The following is a 24,355-nucleotide window of genomic DNA, read 5'->3' as shown; positions in this document are numbered from 1 at the left end:
GCGAGCGAGAGGTCGTTGGAGCGTAGCTGGTGGTTGGGGGTGTAGAAGGAGAGCCGTCTGTTGAGGTAGGCTGGGCCGGACTTGTGGAGTGCCTTGTGTGCGTGGGTGAGGAGCTTGAAGGATATCCTCTTGTTGACGGGGAGCCAATGCAGATTTCTCAGGTGGGGGTGATGTGCGACAACCTCCGAACCTCCACCCTGCCCGCCCCTTTAAGGGCATTCACTATTAAGATGGTCGCAACACCCTTTATGACAGCCTACCAACCTCCACCCTGCCCCCCCATTTGAAATGCGCAAAGCATGACGCAAGGCTCTGAGTCAGATTTATGAAGCCGCGCAAAGCCACCGAAAATAAAAGTCCAACCAGTTCCAATGGAGGTGCAGGACCCAGGCACAGCTGTGGTGAGCTCCCTGCTGCTATGTGTGGCCCTAGTTATCCTCCTCAGGCCTTGAGAGGTCTCGGACCGCTGAGTGGCGGCTGGTGCAGACCGATGACATCTTAGAGTAAACCCTGGACAGCTCGACTCACCCTGAGAATCAATGCTGAGAGGGGCATCCTGCTGCTCAGATCTCAGTGTCCCCCAAGGGCCGGGACCGGGACACCAGTGCAAATCTTGATCAAAATTCTTGTACCCGCCCAGACACCCCTTTCTTCTGAGACTATCTCATGCTGTTCTCACCTCTCTGAAGAACACAACTTTTGTTTTTCTCTGCTCTGATGTAACAGGTTGAAACATGTGAATTTCGAATCTGCCTTCCCTCACGTGTGTTCCTGGTTGGCCCTCACACATGTTAAATTGAGAACTGCTCTGGCTTCTTTCAGCAGCACCAGCCCATCTCTTCATAGCAGCAGCAGCAGCAGCATAGCAACCAACCTACAACCATAGCTGCAGTCGCGAACCCTTGACCAGCAGGTTGGTGTCATTGGTCCACCATTGCATACTGGAGTAACGCGCCTGTGCACTCCAGCGCGTGGTGGACACACCTGGCGGATGGTGGCGCAGGACTAGTAACTGGCATCCGGTGCTTCATGCAATGAAACTGCAGCATTCATTAGAATAGGCTTCTCATGGGGGAAGAAGAAAACAAGATGACAAACCTACCTCAGGCTAAGCCCTGGGCTCTGAGGACCCGACCTCACTGTCACCTACCAGCACCAACCCTCCTACAACTCAGGAAGAAGCTGAAAACTCACCTCCTCAAGTACCAATACCTCAGACAGACTGACCTCTCACCCCTTCACCAGCTCCACCTCCCTGTGTCTCCTCCACCACTACCCCAGACTGACCGCTCACTCCTTCACCAGCTCCACCTCCCTGTGTCACCTCGCCCCTCCCAGACAGACTGACTTCTCACCCCTTCACCAGCTCCACCCTCCAAGTGTCTCCTCCCCCACTACCTCAGACAGACTGACCTCTCACCCCTTCACCAGCTCCACCTCATTGTGTCTCCTCCACCACTTACCCAGACAGACTGACCTCTCACCCCTTCACCAGCTCCACCTCCCCTGTCTCCTCCACCACTACCCCAGACAGACTGACCTCTCACCCCTTCACAGCTCCACCCCCCCCTGTGCATCCTCCCCCACTACCCCAGACAGACTGACCTCTCACCCCTTCACAGCTCCACCCCCCCCGTGCATCCTCCCCCACTACCCCAGACAGACTGACCTCTCACCCCTTCACCAGCTCCACCTCATTGTGTCTCCTCCCCCACTACCCCAGACAGACTGACCTCTCACCCCTTCACAGCTCCACCCCCCCCGTGCATCCTCCCCCACTACCCCAGACAGACTGACCTCTCACCCCTTCACAGCTCCACCCCCCCCTGTGCATCCTCCCCCACTACCCCAGACAGACTGACCTCTCACCCCCTCACCAGCTCCACCTCCCTGTGTCACCTCGCCCCTCCCCAGACAGACTGACTTCTCACCCCTTCACCAGCCCCACCCTCCAAGTGTCTCCTCCCCCACTACCTCAGACAGACTGACCTCTCACCCCTTCACAGCTCCACCTCCCTGTGTCTCCTTCCCACTACCCAAGACAGACTGACCTCTGACCCCTTCACCAGCTTCACCCACCTGTGTCTCCTCCCCCTCTACCCCAGACAGACTGACCTCTCACCCCTTCACTAGCTCCACCCCCCTGTGTCTCCTCCCCCACTACCCCAGACAGACTGACCTCTCACCCCTTCACCAGCTCCACCTCCCTGTGTCTCCTCCCCCACTACCCCAGACAGACTGACCTCTCACCCCCTCACCAGCTCCACCCCCCTGTGTCTCCTCCCCACTACCCCAGACAGACTGACCTCTCACCCTTTCACCAGCTCCACCTCCTCTGTGTCTCCTCCCCCACTCCCCCGGACAGACTGACCTCTGACCCCTTCACCAGCTCCACCTCCCCTGTGTCTCCTCCCACTACCCCAGACAGACTGACCTCTCACCCTTTCACCAGCTCCACCTCCTCTGTGTCTCCTCCCCCACTACCCCGGACAGACAGACCTCTCACCCTTTCACCAGCTCCACCGCCCGTGTCTCCTCTCCCACTACCTCAGACAGACTGACCTCTCACCTCTTCACCAGCTCCTCCTCCCCCTGTGTCTGCTCCCCCACTACCCCAGACAGACTGACCTCTCACCCCTTCACCAGCTCCACCTCTCTGTGTCTCCTCCCCACTACCCCAGACAGACTGACCTCTCACCCCTTCACCAGCTCCACCTCTCTGTGTCTCCTCCCCACTACCGCAGACAGACTGACCTCTCACCCCTTCACCAGCTCCACCTCCCCTGTCTCCTCCCCCACTTCCCCAGACAGACTGACCTCTCACCCCTTCACCAGCTCCACCTCCCCTGTCTCCTCCCCCACTACCACAGACAGACTGACCTCTCACCCCTTCACCAGCTCCACCTCCCCCTGTGTCTCCTCCCCCACTTCCCCAGACAGACTGACCTCTGACCCCTTCACAGCTCCACCTCCCTGTGTCTCCTCCCCCACTACCCCAGACAGACTGACCTCTCACCCCTTCACCAGCTCCACCCCGCCTGTGTCTCCTCCCCCACTACCTCAGACAGACTGACCTCTCACCCCTTCACCAGCTCCACCTCCCCTGTGTCTCCTCCCCACTACCCCAGACAGACTGACCTCTCACCCCTTCACCAGCTCCACCTCCCCTGTGTCTCCTCCCCCACTACCCCAGACAGACTGACCTCTGACCCCTTCACAGCTCCACCTCCCCCTGTGTCTCCTCCCCCACTACCTCAGACAGACTGACCTCTCACCTCTTCACCAGCTCCTCCTCCCCCTGTGTCTCCCCACTACCCCAGACAGACTGACCTCTCACCCCTTCACCAGCTCCACCTCCCTGTGTCTAATCCCTCACTACCCCGGACAGACTGACCTCTCACCCCTTCACCAGCTCCACCTCCCCTGTGTCTCCTCCCTCACTACCCCAGACAGACTGACCTCTCACCCTTTCACCAGCTCCACCCCGCCTGTTTCTCTGCCCCACTACCGCAGACAGACTGACCTCTCACCCCTTCACTAGCTCCACCTCCCCCTGTGTCTCCTCCCCCACTACCCCAGACAGACTGACCTCTCACCCCTTCACCAGCTCCACCCCGCCTGTTTCTCTGCCCCACTACCGCAGACAGACTGACCTCTCACCCCTTCACTAGCTCCACCTCCCCCTGTGTCTCCTCCCCCACTACCCCAGACAGACTGACCTCTCACCCCCTCACCAGCTCCACCTCCCTGTGTCTCCTCGCCCCTCCCCAGACAGACTGACTTCTCACCCCTTCACCAGCTCCACCTCCCCTGTCTCCTCCCCCACTCCCCCAGACAGACAGACCTCTCACCCCTTCACCAGCTCCACCTCCCTGTGTCTCCTCCCCCACTACCCCAGACAGACTGACCTCTCACCCCTTCACCAGCTCCACCTCCCCCTGTGTCTCCTCTCCCACTACCTCAGACAGACTGACCTCTCACCCCTTCACCAGCTCCACCTCCCCCTGAGTCTCCTCCCCCACTACCCCAGACAGACTGACCTCTCACTCCTTCACTAGCTCCACCTCCCCCTGTGTCTGCTCCCCCACTACCCCAGACAGACTGACCTCTCACCCCTTCACTAGCTCCACCTCCCTGTGTCCCCCCACTCCCCCAGACAGACTGACCTCTCACCTCTCTCGCTAGCTCCTCCCCCTTCTCATGTATCCCCCTGGGGGCTTGTCCCTTTTACAGCCTATGCTGATAGCCCGCTGAGTTCACCACACACATGGGCACCGCACTGGGGCACAGGCTTTGCTACTCTTATCACATGCATGTTTTGCAGAGTGCACTGAGTGTCTTTTGGGGGCAAAGTTGAATTGATGCTGTTTCCAAATAATGCCTTTGCTATCCTGACAAAATAGAATAGTTGATAAGTTTATCAGCAGAATTCCTTCACAATGTATATACCATTTGTTTAATAATGCACCCACTGGGCTGGAGCGCCCCTTGTGTCCCCCCAGTCTCTCCACAGGATGGACGGCTGCTGTGCTGTGTTCTGAGGGACTCACCCACCTGTGCCTTGTTCCCCAGAGTCTCCCCCACCCTCTGAGCTCCCTTCGGACTGGTCATTCGCAGTGGGCGTGTCCATAGGGGCACTCTTTGGTGCCGCCCTCCTCATCACTGGCGCGGTTCTTCTCTACAAGAGATGGGGGTCTGGACCCCGACTCCACAGAGAAGCAACGACGGGTGAGTCTGAGAAGATGTTTGATGACACCTAGGAGGGAACTGACATCACCTGACGTCTGTGCATGCTCTCTTCCAGGCGTGAACATGTATGTGAACAGCAAGTGGACGAAGGGACCAGACACCTACTATGAAGACGTCCACAGAGGCCCGCGGGCCGCGCCTGTAAGTAACATCTAGCGTTGGTTGAAACCATACCTTGGCATCTCTTCTCAGTACAGTCAGTCTGAATGAGCCCTCAGTACACCTGTGATTAGAGGTGCTGGGACCTCAGTCAGTTCTAGAGGTGTGGGTGACAGGGGCACACTCGAGCACACGTTAAAGAGTCGTTGTCTTTTCCTGATGAACAGTGAGCGGCATCTTTCACAACAAAGCAGTTAGAACTGGGGGTCTCTAGTTGGCAATGATTTGCACTTCTGTCCAAAGAGGGACACTTGCTTCTAGTCAGAGTAAGGGGGCTACACTCCTAAAATAACCCCTGCTCAACCCTGTGGTAGCTTGGCACGAGCAGGAAGGCTTATCTCAGAGTCAGTGTGTAAAGCATTTGTGATCACATACAGTAATACAGTGAAAACACTACAGATGGACACCACACAGGTTTTATAAAAATAAGTATTATTTATATAGACTTAACACACGACCCAAATGTCAAAAATCCACAATACATTATTAAGAAAATAACTTTAAGATTGTAGAAATAACTCAGCTCACTCTAAATGGTAAATGCGACACGTTTCTCACGTTTCTTTGGATGAGTCACGCAAGATAAAGAAAAGGTTCGCAGGGAGAACGATGCGCAAAGTAGGCGATGCGTCTGTTCCTTACCGGAGAGGAGGTGATGCGATTATCTCATGGTGCATCCTGGTTGTGATGCAACAAGATGGCGCTTCGATGCGATGTGATGATCCGGTGCGATGCGACAAGATGGCGTCTTTGATGCGATGCGACTACGTGAAGGCGATGCGTGCACGCCCGACCGCTGTGCGTCAACTCTGTAACTTTGGAGCTGCGACAGTCCCTGCGACACGCTTCTCCAGTGATGTGACAGCGACCCTTGCGGTGGCGACATGCTTCTCGGGGGATGCGACGACAAACAGCTGTGACGGAGACACGCTTCTCCAGTGATGCGATGGTGACCCTTGCGGTGGCGACACCCTTCTCAGATGATGCGACGGCAACACCTGCGGATGCGACATGCTTCCTCTTGTTGAGTTGTGCTTCCAGCTCCCAACAACACACAGGCTTCTGCAGGCAGAATTCCCAGCAAGGAAATTCAGGGGGCGCTGGTGGTAAAGTCTTGTATCCCTGAGACTTCAGCAGGAGGCACGCACAGTTTAAGTCCTTGGAGATTCTTCTTCATGATGATGAAAGTTGCAATAAAAGTCTTTTTCATTTCCTTGGCAATAAAGAAACCACTGCAGGCAAACCCCAGAAAGCAACACACTGGCACAGGGGCAGTCAAATCCTGCAGATTCTCTGGTTCTTCTCCTTGGCAAAAGGTCCGTCTTGATGTCCAGAATTGATCTGAAGTCTTGGGGTTTAGGCCCCAATAATTATACCAGTAAATCCTTTGTCCTCTGAAGGAAGAGGTTGCCTGTGCCTAGCCAGAACCAGTTTTGTGCAGCTTTCTGGCAGGAGGTGGAGACAGCATTGTTGAAGGCAGACCTGGCCCAGGTAGCCGAAAGGAAATCTCCTCCCCCTACTCTCTATTCTATGAAGGCTAGGGGCACTGAAAGTAAATCTCTGCCCCCCACTCTCTATGGAGCCAATATCCTATTCAGCCCAACCATGACTCATAAGACTGCTGGAGCCCATGCCCTCCTGTCACTCACAACCCAGACATGCAACACACAATTTAGTAAAGGCAGGCTGGATGGTTAGGTAAGAAAATACCTACTTTCTAAAAGTGGTATTTTCAAACACAGAATGTTAAAACCAACTTCACTAAAAGATGTATTTTATCATTCTGAGTTCGGGCATACTGAATTCGTTTTTTCACCATGTTCCCTGAGTCAGTTAGGATTATAAAATGTAATAATCTAACTGCCCATTCTGGCCTATGGAGAACAGATGGCCTTGCAATAGTGAAAAACGAAATTGGCTGTAATTCACTATCAGGACATGCCACACACATCAGGGCTTGTCCTACCTTATACTTATAATTCACCCTGCCCTTGGGCCTACCTTAGGGGTGACTGACATGCAGAAAAGGGAAGGTTTAGGGACTGGTAAGTGAGTGCACTTACCAAGTCAACATGGCAGTCCCAGACTGCACACAGGCTCTGCAATGGCAGGCTTGAGCCACACTTTACAAGCTACTTCTGTGGGTGGCTCAACCAGTGCTGCAAGCCCACCAGCAGCATTTGATCTACTGGCCCTGGGCATACAAGGTGCACTGTAATAGGGTCTGACAAGTAAATCAAATAAGCCAATCATAAAGTCACTAATCTATTACAACAATTTACAATAGAGAGCATATGCACGTTAGCACTGATCATCAGTGGCATAGTGCCCAGAGTCATAAAACCAACAACAAACAGGTCAGAAAAAATACAGGAGGAAAGCAAAAAGTTCAGGGATGACCCTGCAAAAAGGGCCAAGTCCAACAAATGCCACAATTGTAGAGAAATCAGTTGCCAAAGAAATATGTTGTACAGTTTCTATCAAATTTTCTGAAACAAAAGAACTGCAGACATCTCCAAATGTGTGCCTAGAAGGTGGGGGGCGAGGTTTGATCCCACAGCATGGGTGGGGCATGAGTGCAGTTGCACTTCCGGTGGCACAGATGGTCCGGGTACCTATAATAATGGCCTGATCTATGAGGACATCCTCCCGTTGCTGGCGGAAGAGCGGGCCTTTCAACAGGAACAGAGGGCTCAGGGGCAACCCCCAGAAGTGGTACCCTTGGCATCCATCCCCTTCTGTGCTTGGAGGCTTCCTCTGTGGCATGCATCGGGCTGTGGTGATGTAACTTGATATGTGTTTGTTATTTCCTGGCCTCTGTGTGCTTCATATACGCATACAAATGTTGCTGCTTACATTATCACAAATGGATAATAAAGTTAAATGCACTCCTGTCACAGAGTTCTTTCTGCAAAGCTTTAGCATTTAAACAATTGACACTTCATTTTTGAAGCAACTGTTCAAAGCTAGTGGAATTGCAGGGCCGGACTGGCTGACAGGACCATCAGGCAGTGCCCAGCGCGCTGGCCTGGCAGGTCAGTGCGTGGGCCGTCTTTTAGCAGTTTGTGGCTAGCGGTGGCTGGCGATATAAAAATATTGGGGGCGCCATGCGCCCAACTCACCTCAAAAATGCTCCCTCCTGGTGCAGAACTCCCGGCGATGGTGGTGTGACGGGACATCCACGAGCTGGGAAGGGAATAACGTCGCTTCTAGCCCAGTGGAACAGCACTCCTGACCAATCCTGGAGCTGCATCCTGCAGCATGAGGACAGCTCCTGGATTGGTGGGAGCAGAATAACCCAGCGCTCATTTAGAGGCTGGGGGCTGTGCCAGCAATCCCCTGGCTCTCTCACAGCACGGGGATTGCTGGGTGTGCAGTGCGCATGTCGGACTGGTCGTAGGTAGCCAACTGGCCAGCTCGACATGTGCACTGAAAGGGGCAGCAGTAATTCTGCAATAGCAGGATTTTGCCCCGCCCCCCTGCCTCACGCTCGCACTGTACACAGCGCAAGCTGTGGCAAAATAAAATTGCCATTTTATTTATTTGTGTTTGCCTGACGCAGGTAAGGCAACTCTCCTCCGCCATTTAAGAGAAGCCGCCCCTGTTTTTGGACCTGTTGTGTGGCCTTGGGGTCTGGTTTTTAGTTCTTAGTTTACCAGTCAGCGCAGCTGTCTGGTTTGCTAAAGACATCTTGGGGACTTTCAGAAAGTTGACCTAGGAATGCATTCCAGCAGTTGATTACCATTGGCTTTGTGGTTTGTAAGTCACGTTTTCTGGCTTTATTTGCGTTAGGCTCTCCAGGTTCCGTTCGTCCCTCCCGCTGCCTGAAGCATGCTTTCTGTATTCTTCTACAAATTCACTTTCTGTAAACCATCCTTTAAAATCTTGTTCTTATCTTGTCACATTTGCTGTGCATTCAATGACCGAGGTCAAATGTCAGGTGCTGCCTTCTGACGGTGTTTGTTTACATTTCTTTCTCTAACTTCAAAGTGAGAGAATTTGTGAGACAATCTTGCTGGGTGCTGAGGGTAGGATATAGGTTTTTTTTATACCACACAACAACATTTAAATCAACTATGTCAGAATATATCAGAATTAGGAACAAAAATGAAGCACATTTTGTGTTATTTCTGAAGTGTGTAGGACCCAAATACGTTAATATGATAAAAACAAATCATTGCACTAGGTGATACAATTTTGATATATCTTTGTTTGTGCGCTGTATAGGTTTATTAGTAAAACTGTATGCCTGTGCGGATGTAACGGCTCTTTCAATTGAAAATGTGTTGTCTGTAATGGCAGTATGCTATCATACCATGTATATTCCACTCTATGCCACTCTACTCTGCACCACTCCACACCACTGCACTCTACTCTGCACCACTCTAAACCACTGCACTCTACTCTGCACCACTCCACACCACTGCACTCTACTCTGCACCACTCCACGCCACTGCACTCTACTCTGCACCACTCTAAACCACTGCACTCTACTCTGCACCACTCCACACCACTGCACTCTACTCTGCACCACTCTAAACCACTGCACTCTACTCTGCACCACTCCACACCACTGCACTCTACTCTGCACCACTCCACGCCACTGCACTCTACTCTGCACCACTCTAAACCACTGCACTCTACTCTGCACCACTCCACACCACTGCACTCTACTCTGCACCACTCTAAACCACTGCACTCTACTCTGCACCACTCTAAACCACTGCACTCTACTCTGCACCACTCCACACCACTGCACTCTACTCTGCACCACTCTACAACACTGCACTCTACTCTGCACCACTCTACACCACTGCACTCTACTCTGCACCACTCCACACCACTGCACTCTACTCTGCACCACTCCACGCCACTGCACTCTACTCTGCACCACTCTAAACAACTGCACTCTACTCTGCACCACTCCACGCCACTGCACTCTACTCTGCACCACTCTAAACCACTGCACTCTACTCTGCACCACTCCACACCACTGCACTCTACTCTGCACCACTCTAAACCACTGCACTCTACTCTGCACCACTCTAAACCACTGCACTCTACTCTGCACCACTCCACACCACTGCACTCTACTCTGCACCACTCTAAACCACTGCACTCTACTCTGCACCACTCCACACCACTGCACTCTACTCTGCACCACTCCACGCCACTGCACTCTACTCTGCACCACTCTAAACCACTGCACTCTACTCTGCACCACTCCACGCCACTGCATTCTACTCTGCACCACTCTAAACCACTGCACTCTACTCTGCACCACTCCACACCACTGCACTCTACTCTGCACCACTCTAAACCACTGCACTCTACTCTGCACCACTCTAAACCACTGCACTCTACTCTGCACCACTCCACACCACTGGACTCTACTCTGCACCACTCTAAACCACTGCACTCTACTCTGCACCACTCCACACCACTGCACTCTACTCTGCACCACTCCACGCCACTGCACTCTACTCTGCACCACTCTAAACCACTGCACTCTACTCTGCACCACTCCACGCCACTGCACTCTACTCTGCACCACTCTAAACCACTGCACTCTACTCTGCACCACTCCACACCACTGCACTCTACTCTGCACCACTCCACACCACTGCACTCTACTCTGCACCACTCTACACCACTGCACTCTACTCTGCACCACTCCACACCACTGCACTCTACTCTGCACCACTCTAAACCACTGCACTCTACTCTGCACCACTCCACACCACTGCACTCTACTCTGCACCACTCTAAACCACTGCACTCTACTCTGCACCACTCCACACCACTGCACTCTACTCTGCACCACTCCACGCCACTGCACTCTACTCTGCACCACTCTAAACCACTGCACTCTACTCTGCACCACTCCACGCCACTGCACTCTACTCTGCACCACTTTAAACCACTGCACTCTACTCTGCACCACTCCACACCACTGCACTCTACTCTGCACCACTCTAAACCACTGCACTCTACTCTGCACCACTCTAAACCACTGCACTCTACTCTGCACCACTCCACACCACTGCACTCTACTCTGCACCACTCTAAACCACTGCACTCTACTCTGCACCACTCCACACCACTGCACTCTACTCTGCACCACTCCACGCCACTGCACTCTACTCTGCACCACTCTAAACCACTGCACTCTACTCTGCACCACTCCACGCCACTGCACTCTACTCTGCACCACTCTAAACCACTGCACTCTACTCTGCACCACTCCACACCACTGCACTCTACTCTGCACCACTCCACACCACTGCACTCTACTCTGCACCACTCTACACCACTGCACTCTACTCTGCACCACTCCACACCACTGCACTCTACTCTGCACCACTCCACACCACTGCACTCTACTCTGCACCACTCTACACCACTGCACTCTACTCTGCACCACTCCACACCACTGCACTCTACTCTGCACCACTCCACACCACTGCACTCTACTCTGCACCACTCTAAACCACTGCACTCTACTCTGCACCACTCTAAACCACTGCACTCTACTCTGCACCACTCCACACCACTGTACTCTACTCTGCATCACTCCACACCACTGCACTCTACTCTGCACCACTCTACACCACTGCACTCTACTCTGCACCACTCCACACCACTGCACTCTACTCTGCACCACTCTACACCACTGCACTCTACTCTGCACCACTCTAAACCACTGCACTCTACTCTGCACCACTCTACACCACTGCACTCTACTCTGCACCACTCCACAACACTGCACTCTACTCTGCACCACTCTAAACCACTGCACTCTACTCTGCACCACTCCACGCCACTGCACTCTACGCTCCACCACTCCACACCACTGCACTCTACTCTGCACCACTCCAAGCCACTGCACTCTACTCTGCACCACTCCACACCACTGCACTCTACTCTGCACCACTCCACACCACTGCACTCTACTCTGCACCACTCCACACCACTGCACTCTAGTCTGCACCACTCTAAACCACTGCACTCTACTCTGCACCACTCCACACCACTGCACTCTACTCTGCACCACTCCACACCACTGCACTCTACTCTGCACCACTCTACACCACTGCACTCTACTCTGCACCACTCCACACCACTGCACTCTACTCTGCACCACTCTACACCACTGCACTCTACTCTGCACCACTCTACACCACTGCACTCTACTCTGCACCACTCCACACCACTGCACTCTACTCTGCACCACTCCACACCACTGCACTCTACTCTGCACCACTCCACACCACTGCACTCTACTCTGCACCACTCCACACCACTGCACTCTACTCTGCACCACTCCACACCACTGCACTCTACTCTGCACCACTCTACACCACTGCACTCTACTCTGCACCACTCTAAACCACTGCACTCTACTCTGCACCACTCCACGCCACTGCACTCTACTCTGCACCACTCTACACCACTGCACTCTACTCTGCACCACTCCACGCCACTGCACTCTACTCTGCACCACTCTACACCACTGCACTCTACTCTGCACCACTCCACACCACTGCACTCTACTCTGCACCACTCCACACCACTGCACTCTACTCTGCACCACTCTAAACCACTGCACTCTACTCTGCATCACTCTACACCACTGCACTCTACTCTGCACCACTCCACACCACTGCCCTCTACTCTGCACCATTCCACGCCACTGCACTCTACTCTGCACCACTCCACACCACTGCACTCTACTCTGCAATACTCTACACCACTGCACTCTACTCTGCACCACTCCACGCCACTGCACTCTACTCTGCACCACTCTACACCACTGCACTCTACTCTGCACCACTCCACACCACTGCACTCTACTCTGCACCACTCTAAACCACTGCACTCTACTCTGCACCACTCCACGCCACTGCACTCTACTCTGCACCACTCTAAACCACTGCACTCTACTCTGCACCACTCCACGCCACTGCACTCTACTCTGCACCACTCTAAACCACTGCACTCTACTCTGCACCACTCTAAACCACTGCACTCTACTCTGCACCACTCCACGCCACTGCACTCTACTCTGCACCACTCCACAACACTGCACTCTACGCTCCACCACTCCACACCACTGCACTCTACTCTGCACCACTCCACACCACTGCACTCTACTCTGCACCACTCCACACCACTGCACTCTACTCTGCACCACTCTACACCACTGCACTCTACTCTGCACCACTCCACACCACTGCACTCTACTCTGCACCACTCCACACCACTGCACTCTAGTCTGCACCACTCCACACCACTGCACTCTACTCTGCACCACTCCACGCCACTGCACTCTACTCTGCACCACTCCACACCACTGCACTCTAGTCTGCACCACTCTACGCGACTGCACTCTACTCTGCACCACTCTACACCACTGCACTCTACTCTGCACCACTCCACGCCACTGCACTCTACTCTGCACCACTCTACACCACTGCACTCTACTCTGCACCACTCCACACCACTGCACTCTACTCTGCACCACTCCACACCACTGCACTCTACTCTGCACCACTCCACACCACTGCACTCTACTCTGCACCATTCCACGCCACTGCACTCTACTCTGCACCACTCTTCACCACTGCACTCTACTCTGCACCACTCTAAACCACTGCACTCTACTCTGCACCACTCCACACCACTGCACTCTACTCTGCACCACTCCACACCCCTGCACTCTACTCTGCACCACTCTACACCACTGCACTCTACTCTGCACCACTCCACACTACTGCACTCTACTCTGCACCACTCTAAACCACTGCACTCTACTCTGCACGACTCCACACCACTGCACTCTACTCTGCACCCCTCCACACCACTGCACTCTACTCTGCACCACTCCACACCACTGCACTCTACTCTGCACCACTCTACACCACTGCACTCTACTCTGCACCACTCCACGCCACTGCACTCTACTCTGCACCACTCTAAACCACTGCACTCTACTCTGCACCACTCCACACCACTGCACTCTACTCTGCACCACTCCACACCACTGCACTCTACTCTGCACCACTCCACACCACTGCACTCTACTCTGCACCATTCCACGCCACTGCACTCTACTCTGCACCACTCTACACCACTGCACTCTACTCTGCACCACTCCACACCACTGCACTCTACTCTGCACCACTCTAAACCACTGCACTCTACTCTGCACCACTCCACACCACTGCACTCTACTCTGTACCACTCCACACCCCTGCACTCTACTCTGCACCACTCTACACCACTGCACTCTACTCTGCACCACTCCACACCACTGCACTCTACTCTGCACCACTCTAAACCACTGCACTCAACTCTGCACCACTCCACACCACTGCACTCTACCCTGCACCACTCCACACCACTGCACTCTACTCTGCACCATTCCACGCCACTGCACTCTACTCTGCACCACTCTAAACCACTGCACTCTACTCTGCACCACTCCACACCACTGCACTCTACTCTGCACCACTCCACACCACTGCACTCTACTCTGCACCACTCCACACCACTGCACTCTACTCTGCACCATTCCACGCCACTGCACTCTACTCTGCACCACTCTACACCACTGCACTCTACTCTGCACCACTCCACACCACTGCACTCTACTCTGCACCACTCCACACCACTGCACTCTACTCTGCACCACTCCACGCCACTGCACTCTACTCTGCACCACTCTACACCACTGCACTCTACTCTGCACCACTCCACGCCACTGCACTCTACTCTGCACCACTCTAAACCACTGCACTCTACTCTGCACCACTCCACGCCACTGCACTCTACTCTGCACCACTCTACAACACTGCACTCTACTCTGCACCACTCCACACCACTGCACTCTACTCTGCACCATTCCACGCCACTGCACTCTACTCTGCACCACTCTACACCACTGCACTCTACTCTGCACCACTCCACACCACTGCACTCTACTCTGCACCACTCCACACCACTGCACTCTACTCTGCACCACTCCACACCACTGCACTCTACTCTGCACCACTCCACACCACTGCACTCTACTCTGCACCACTCCACACCACTGCACTCTACTCTGCACCACTCCACACCACTGCACTCTACTCTGCACCACTCTAAACCACTGCACTCTACTCTGCACCACTCCGCGCCACTGCACTCTACTCTGCACCACTCTACACCACTGCACTCTACTCTGCACCACTCTAAACCACTGCACTCTACTCTGCACCACTCCACACCACTGCACTCTACTCTGCACCACTCTACACCACTGCACTCTACTCTGCACCACTCTAAACCACTGCACTCTACTCTGCACCACTCCACGCCACTGCACTCTACTCTGCACCACTCCACACCACTGCACTCTACTCTACACCACTCCACACCACTGCACTCTACTCTGCACCACTCTACACCACTGCACTCTACTCTGCACCACTATACAACACTGCACTCTTCTCTGCACCACTCCACACCACTGCACTCTACTCTGCACCACTCCACACCACTGCACTCTACTCTGCACCACTCCACACCACTGCACTCTACTCTGCACCACTCCACACCACTGCACTCTACTCTGCACCACTCCACACCACTGCACTCTACTCTGCACCACTCTACACCACTGCACTCTACTCTGCACCACTCTACACCACTGCACTCTACTCTGCACCACTCTAAACCACTGCACTCTACTCTGCACCACTCCACGCCACTGCACTCTACTCTGCACCACTCCACACCACTGCACTCTACTCTGCACCACTCTAAACCACTGCACTCAACTCTGCACCACTCCACACCACTGCACTCTACTCTGCACCACTCCACACCACTGCACTCTACTCTGCACCACTCCACACCACTGCACTCTACTCTGCACCACTCCACACCACTGCACTCTACTCTGCACCATTCCACGCCACTGCACTCTACTCTGCACCACTCTACACCACTGCACTCTACTCTGCACCACTCCACACCACTGCACTCTACTCTGCACCACTCCACACCACTGCACTCTACTCTGCACCACTCCACGCCACTGCACTCTACTCTGCACCACTCTACACCACTGCACTCTACTCTGCACCACTCCACGCCACTGCACTCTACTCTGCACCACTCTAAACCACTGCACTCTACTCTGCACCACTCCACGCCACTGCACTCTACTCTGCACCACTCTACAACACTGCACTCTACTCTGCACCACTCCACACCACTGCACTCTACTCTGCACCATTCCACGCCACTGCACTCTACTCTGCACCACTCTACACCACTGCACTCTACTCTGCACCACTCCACACCACTGCACTCTACTCTGCACCACTCCACACCACTGCACTCTACTCTGCACCACTCCACACCACTGCACTCTACTCTGCACCACTCCACGCCACTGCACTCTACTCTGCACCACTCTAAACCACTGCACTCTACTCTGCACCACTCCACACGACTGCACTCTACTCTGCACCACTCCACACCACTGCACTCTACTCTGCACCACTCCACACCACTGCACTCTACTCTGCACCATTCCACGCCACTGCACTCTACTCTGCACCACTCTACACCACTGCACTCTACTCTGCACCACTCCACACCACTGCACTCTACTCTGCACCACTCTAAACCACTGCACTCTACTCTGCACCACTCCACACCACTGCACTCTACTCTGCACCACTCCACACCCCTGCACTCTACTCTGCACCACTCTACACCACTGCACTCTACTCTGCACCACTCCACACCACTGCACTCTACTCTGCACCACTCTAAACCACTGCACTCTACTCTGCACCACTCCACACCACTGCACTCTACTCTGCACCACTCCACACCATTGCACTCTACTCTGCACCATTCCACGCCACTGCACTCTACTCTGCACCACTCTAAACCACTGCACTCTACTCTGCACCACTCCACACCACTGCACTCTACTCTGCACCACTCCACACCACTGCACTCTACTCTGCACCACTCCACACCACTGCACTCTACTCTGCACCATTCCACGCCACTGCACTCTACTCTGCACCACTCTACACCACTGCACTCTACTCTGCACCACTCCACACCACTGCACTCTACTCTGCACCACTCCACACCACTGCACTCTACTCTGCACCACTCCACGCCACTGCACTCTACTCTGCACCACTCTACACCACTGCACTCTACTCTGCACCACTCCACGCCACTGCACTCTACTCTGCACCACTCTAAACCACTGCACTCTACTCTGCACCACTCCACGCCACTGCACTCTACTCTGCACCACTCTACAACACTGCACTCTACTCTGCACCACTCCACACCACTGCACTCTACTCTGCACCATTCCACGCCACTGCACTCTACTCTGCACCACTCTACACCACTGCACTCTACTCTGCACCACTCCACACCACTGCACTCTACTCTGCACCACTCCACACCACTGCACTCTACTCTGCACCACTCCACACCACTGCACTCTACTCTGCACCACTCCACACCACTGCACTCTACTCTGCACCACTCCACACCACTGCACTCTACTCTGCACCACTCTAAACCACTGCACTCTACTCTGCACCACTCCACGCCACTGCACTCTACTCTGCACCACTCTACACCACTGCACTCTACTCTGCACCACTCTAAACCACTGCACTCTACTCTGCACCACTCCACACCACTGCACTCTACTCTGCACCACTCTACACCACTGCACTCTACTCTGCACCACTCTAAACCACTGCACTCTACTCTGCACCACTCCACGCCACTGCACTCTACTCTGCACCACTCCACTCCACACCACTGCACTCTACTCTACACCACTCCACACCACTGCACTCTACTCTGCACCACTCTACACCACTGCACTCTACTCTGCACCACTCCACACCACTGCACTCTACTCTGCACCACTCTACACCATTGCACTCTACTCTGCACCACTCCACACCACTGCACTCTACTCTGCACCACTCCACACCACTGCACTCTACTCTGCACCACTCCACACCACTGCACTCTACTCTGCACCACTCCACACCACTGCACTCTACTCTGCACCACTCCACACCACTGCACTCTACTCTGCACCACTCTACACCACTGCACTCTACTCTGCACCACTCCACACCACTGCACTCTACTCTGCACCACTCTACACCACTGCACTCTACTCTGCACCACTCCACACCACTGCACTCTACTCTGCACCACTCTACACCACTGCACTCTACTCTGCACCACTCCACACCACTGCACTCTACTCTGCACCACTCTAAACCACTGCACTCTACTCTGCACCACTCTACACCACTGCACTCTACTCTGTACCACTCCACACCACTGCACTCTACTCTGCACCACTCCACACCACTGCACTCTACTCTGCACCACTGCACTCTACTCTGCACCACTCCACACCACTGCACTCTACTCTGCACCACTCCACACCACTGCACTCTACTCTGCACCACTCCACTCCACACCACTGCACTCTACTCTACACCACTCCACACCACTGCACTCTACTCTGCACCACTCTACACCACTGCACTCTACTCTGCACCACTCCACACCACTGCACTCTACTCTGCACCACTCTAAACCACTGCACTCTACTCTGCACCACTCCACGCCACTGCACTCTACTCTGCACCACTCACACCACTGCACTCTACTCTGCACCACTCTAAACCACTGCACTCTACTCTGCACCACTCCACACCACTGCACTCTACTCTGCACCACTCTACACCACTGCACTCTACTCTGCACCACTCTAAACCACTGCACTCTACTCTGCACCACTCCACGCCACTGCACTCTACTCTGCACCACTCCACTCCACACCACTGCACTCTACTCTACACCACTCCACACCACTGCACTCTACTCTGCACCACTCCTACACCACTGCACTCTACTCTGCACCACTCCACACCACTGCACTCTACTCTGCACCACTCCACACCACTGCACTCTACTCTGCACCACTCCACACCACTGCACTCTACTCTGCACCCCACTCCACACCACTGCACTCTACTCTGCACCACTCCAAACCACTGCACTCTACTCTGCACCACTCTACACCACTGCACTCTACTCTGCACCACTCCACACCACTGCACTCTACTCTGCACCACTCCACACCACTGCACTCTACTCTGCACCACTCCACACCACTGCACTCTACTCTGCACCACTCCACACCACTGCACTCTACTCTGCACCACTCCAAACCACTGCACTCTACTCTGCACCACTCCACACCACTGCACTCTACTCTGCACCACTCCACACCACTGCACTCTACTCTGCACCACTCCACACCACTGCACTCTACTCTGCACCACTCCACACCACTGCACTCTACTCTGCACCACTCCACACCACTGCACTCTACTCTGCACCACTCCACACCACTGCACTCTACTCTGCACCACTCTACACCCCTGCACTCGACTCTGCACCACTCTACACCCCTGCACTCTACTCTGCACCACTCTACACCACTGCACTCTACTCTGCACCACTCCACACCACTGCACTCTACTCTGCACCACTCCACACCACTGCACTCTACTCTGCACCACTCTACACCACTGCACTCTACTCTGCACCACTCTAAACCACTGCACTCTACTCTGCACCACTCCACGCCACTGCACTCTACTCTGCACCACTCCACACCACTGCACTCTACTCTGCACCACTCCACACCACTGCACTCTACTCTGCACCACTCTACACCACTGCACTCTACTCTGCACCACTCCACACCACTGCACTCTACTCTGCACCACTCCACACCACTGCACTCTACTCTGCACCACTCCACACCACTGCCACTCTACTCTGCACCACTCCACACCACTCCACTCTACTCTGCACCACTCCACACCACTCCACTCTACTCTGCACCACTCCACACCACTGCACTCTACTCTGCACCACTCCACACCACTGCACTCTACTCTGCACCACTCCACACCACTGCACTCTACTCTGCACCACTCCACACCACTGCACTCTGCTCTGCACCACTCCACACCACTGCACTCTACTCTGCACCACTCTAAACCACTGCACTCTACTCTGCACCACTCTACACCACTGCACTCTACTCTGCACCACTCCACACCACTGCACTCTACTCTGCACCACTCCACAACACTGCACTCTACGCTCCACCACTCCACACCACTGCACTCTACTCTGCACCACTCCCACACCACTGCACTCTACTCTGCACCACTCTACACCACTGCACTCTACTCTGCACCACTCCACACCACTGCACTCTACTCTGCACCACTCCACAACACTGCACTCTACGCTCCACCACTCCACACCACTGCACTCTACTCTGCACCACTCCACACCACTGCACTCTACTCTGCACCACTCCACACCACTGCACTCTACTCTGCACCACTCCACACCACTGCACTCTACTCTGCACCACTCTACACCACTGCACTCTACTCTGCACCACTCCACGCCACTGCACTCTACTCTGCACCACTGTACACCACTGCACTCTACTCTGCACCACTCCACACCACTGCACTCTACTCTGCACCACTCCACGCCACTGCACTCTACTCTGCACCACTCTACAACACTGCACTCTTCTCTGCACCACTCCACACCACTGCACTCTACTCTGCACCACTCCACACCACTGCACTCTACTCTGCACCACTCCACACCACTGCACTCTACTCTGCACCACTCCACACCACTGCACTCTACTCTGCACCACTCCACACCACTGCACTCTACTCTGCACCACTCCACACCACTGCACTCTACTCTGCACCACTCCACACCACTGCACTCTACTCTGCACCACTCCACACCACTGCACTCTACTCTGCACCACTCCACACCACTGCACTCTACTCTGCACCACTCCAAACCACTGCACTCTACTCTGCACCACTCTACACCACTGCACTCTACTCTGCACCACTCCACACCACTGCACTCTACTCTGCACCACTCCACAACACTGCACTCTACGCTCCACCACTCCACACCACTGCACTCTACTCTGCACCACTCCACACCACTGCACTCTACTCTGCACCACTCTACACCACTGCACTCTACTCTGCACCACTCTAAACCACTGCACTCTACTCTGCACCACTCCACGCCACTGCACTCTACTCTGCACCACTCCACGCCACTGCACTCTACTCTGCACCACTCCACACCACTGCACTCTACTCTGCACCACTCCACACCACTGCACTCTACTCTGCACCACTCCACACCACTGCACTCTACTCTGCACCACTCCACACCACTGCACTCTACTCTGCACCACTCCACACCACTGCACTCTACTCTGCACCACTCTACACCACTGCACTCTACTCTGCACCACTCCACACCACTGCACTCTACTCTGCACCACTCCACAACACTGCACTCTACGCTCCACCCCACTGCACTCTACTCTGCACCACTCCACACCACTGCACTCTACTCTGCACCACTCCACACCACTGCACTCTACTCTGCACCACTCCACACCACTGCACTCTACTCTGCACCACTCCACACCACTGCACTCTACTCTGCACCACTCCACACCACTGCACTCTACTCTGCACCACTCCACACCACTGCACTCTACTCTGCACCACTCCACGCCACTGCACTCTTCTCTGCACCACTCTACATCACTCTTCTCTGCACCACTCTACGTCACTCTTCTCTGCACCACTCTACGCCACTCTTCTCTGCACCAGTCTACGCCACTCTTCTCTGCACCACTCTACGCCACTGCACTCTACTCTGCACCACTCTACACCACTCTTCTCTGCACCACTCTACGCCACTGCACTCATCCCTTTTCTGCTCTCTATGCTACTGCAATCTATGCTAATCGACTGACTCCACACCATTGCATTCTGAATCGCTCAAATCTACACCACTCTCCTCTGCACCACTCTACGCCATGCTACTCTACACCCCTCTACTCGACACCACTGCACTCTATGCTACTGAACTCTGCACCACTCTAATCTACACCACTGCATTCTACGACGCTGCATTGTACGCTGATTAATTCAATGCCCCTGCACTCTTTGCCACTATACCCTGCTATGCCAATGCACTCTTCACCAGTTCACTCGGCTCTATGCCACTCCAGTGTATGCCACTCTACGCAAATCCACACTGTGCCACTCCAATATACAACGCTTTCTGCTACTCCACTCTACAACACTCTACCCAACTCTTGGTCATTCCACTCTACGACACTCCGTGTTACTCTTGTCTATGCTATTAACTTTTAGCTATGCTGGTCGGCAGCCACGATGGTGTACTACATGGCTAAAATACATTAGCAAAGTCAATAGCTCTTGCATAGGAGAGACGTATTGGCTTTGCCAATGCTTGTTTACTGTTTAGTACCCTGATATTTACCACAAGCATTGCCTGCAGCAAACACATGTGCAGGCAGCCCCCCTACACCTTGCAAAATACAGACACAGAGAGAGTTTTTTACAAGGCCAAAACTGGCCTGAACTGCAAATGTGGGCCACTTGTTTACCTGTCTGCTTCACTAATGGTGGCCAACTTTATGTTAGTCCCTGGACCATTGATAAAGACCCAGTCCAACCCTGTATATATCCTGTGTAACTGCGAATAAAATCTGAATGCAAAAGAATGAACACAATTGGTCAGGGTCTGGCGCCCGGTGCAACAATCACTGTTGGCACCCCCATGCCCCATGACCGCTACCTCTCTCACTACCACAGGAAAAAAGTGTTCTTCATCTCTCCAACTTAAGATATTGCTAAACACAGAGCCCCTCCCCTGAGGTCAGTGCCCCCTCCACACATCAGCGGCCAGTGCAGCCGCACTGGTCACACTGCCCTAAAGCCAGCCCTACAAATGGTTTGATTGTGTATTGTCTTCTTGGGCTGTATCATATGTACAGCACACTTTACCTGTTTGTGCCCCATTTTACGGAATGAGTGCCACCCAGGGCAGCCATGAACCCGCACTGCCCCCAGGGTAGGGTTTCAAGTGAAATACAGGTGGCTGCTTCAAAGCCGCTCAGTGCAGGTGGCATCGCGTCTCCACTTCGAAGAGGGGAGAGAGATCACCTTGCAGGTGGGTGCAGTGCAGGAGGATGTCTGGGGGGAACCTACTCACCCCCCCAGAGGGCTGTCTCTGGGAGGTGTACTGAAAGGCATCCCGGCCTCCCACTCCCACAGTGGTAATAGGGCGCAGAGGCAATGTGACTGCATTATTTGCATGGGACAACGCAGGGCCGGCTTCAACACTGGTGGGGCATCGAGCGACAATGTTTGGTGGCGCCTCTCCGACAGCCACCCCTGCCATGGGTTCCTTCACTAGCACCCTTTAACAGTGCCCTCAGGCCCGATTCAAAGAACTAACTTAAGACAAAATCCTAAACTTACTGCCATGTTGGTATTCACAGAAGGCACTTACTCATTTCTGTATTCACAGAAGTTAGGAGTCCTAAATTTAAGACTCCTAAATGACTTCTGTGAATACCGAAAGATCTAAAGTTAGGATTTTTCTCAGTTTAGGAGTCCTAAAGTATCACACACACATTGCACAGAGACAGTCATATGTGTGTAAATCAATGTATAGGAAATGTTACATCAGACTGGACTGTAGTGTAGGAGTGACATGTCATCGATACTGGCAGGCAATATAGTTTAAGAGTCCCTATTCTGGAAAAGCACAAATTCAGAATTTAAAACGTAACACCTTTGTTAGTGGTTCTCTTTAATAATAAGAATTGTTTTCTACCCAAATGAACCATTTTGGGAAGATTAGGATGATGAAAGACTGGGCAAAAAACAAGTAGCTCTAACCTATACCTCGCAGTTTGCAGCAGCTTTTGCATGACAGTTAATAGCTCAATGTTCTGTATTAGGATTTTGATTTAGAAACTACAAATAAAAAAAGGAGCTCTCTTACAGAAGCAGGAACCAATGGGCCTATTTACATTATATGCACTTTGTGATCTGCATGGTACACGTTCTTAGCAGCAGGCACATTAACCCTCTGCACTACCGTAGGATGAGTCAAAACTTCCACTAGACAACCCTCCGGTCTCTTTCCAGGAAGATGATTAATCACAGAGCTATCTTGATATTTCAATTGATGTCTGAAAATTGCTGGAGGCCAGGAACGGGGCAGCAGGTGCTTTTAAAATGATAATATACTTGCAGAAATGACATCCCCACTCCAAGTCAGCGCCCGGTGCGGTGGCACCCATCGCACCGCCCTAGAGCCTGCCCTGGGACCACGCCCCCATGCAAATGAGGAACCGTCCTATTGAGCTCACGCTGGTGCTACACGTGCGGCAGCGCTATCAGTATGACAGAAGGCC

At 53.7% G+C, this 24,355-nt stretch overlaps 1 protein-coding gene across 4 annotated transcripts in view; it reads left to right on the top strand.

The window, feature by feature from the left end:
* The window catches only part of LOC144767936 (uncharacterized), a 268,255-nt gene that overhangs the window by 149,017 nt on the left and 94,883 nt on the right, over positions 1-24,355 (top strand). For 3 of the 4 annotated variants that reach the window (XM_078651277.1, XM_078651278.1, XM_078651279.1), the window contains exons 3-4: positions 4,573-4,728; positions 4,805-4,890. In XM_078651277.1, coding sequence (XP_078507403.1) covers positions 4,573-4,728; positions 4,805-4,890 — 242 coding nt within the window. Of the gene's footprint in view, positions 1-4,502; positions 4,729-4,804; positions 4,891-24,355 lie in introns of all 4 variants that reach the window. The other variant, XR_013598386.1, reaches the window with a different exon arrangement.

This window comes from Lissotriton helveticus, chromosome 7 (assembly GCF_964261635.1).
Source record: "Lissotriton helveticus chromosome 7, aLisHel1.1, whole genome shotgun sequence".
In the NCBI taxonomy this organism is placed as follows: Eukaryota; Metazoa; Chordata; class Amphibia; order Caudata; family Salamandridae; genus Lissotriton; species Lissotriton helveticus.
This window is presented reverse-complemented; position numbering and strand designations above follow the sequence as displayed.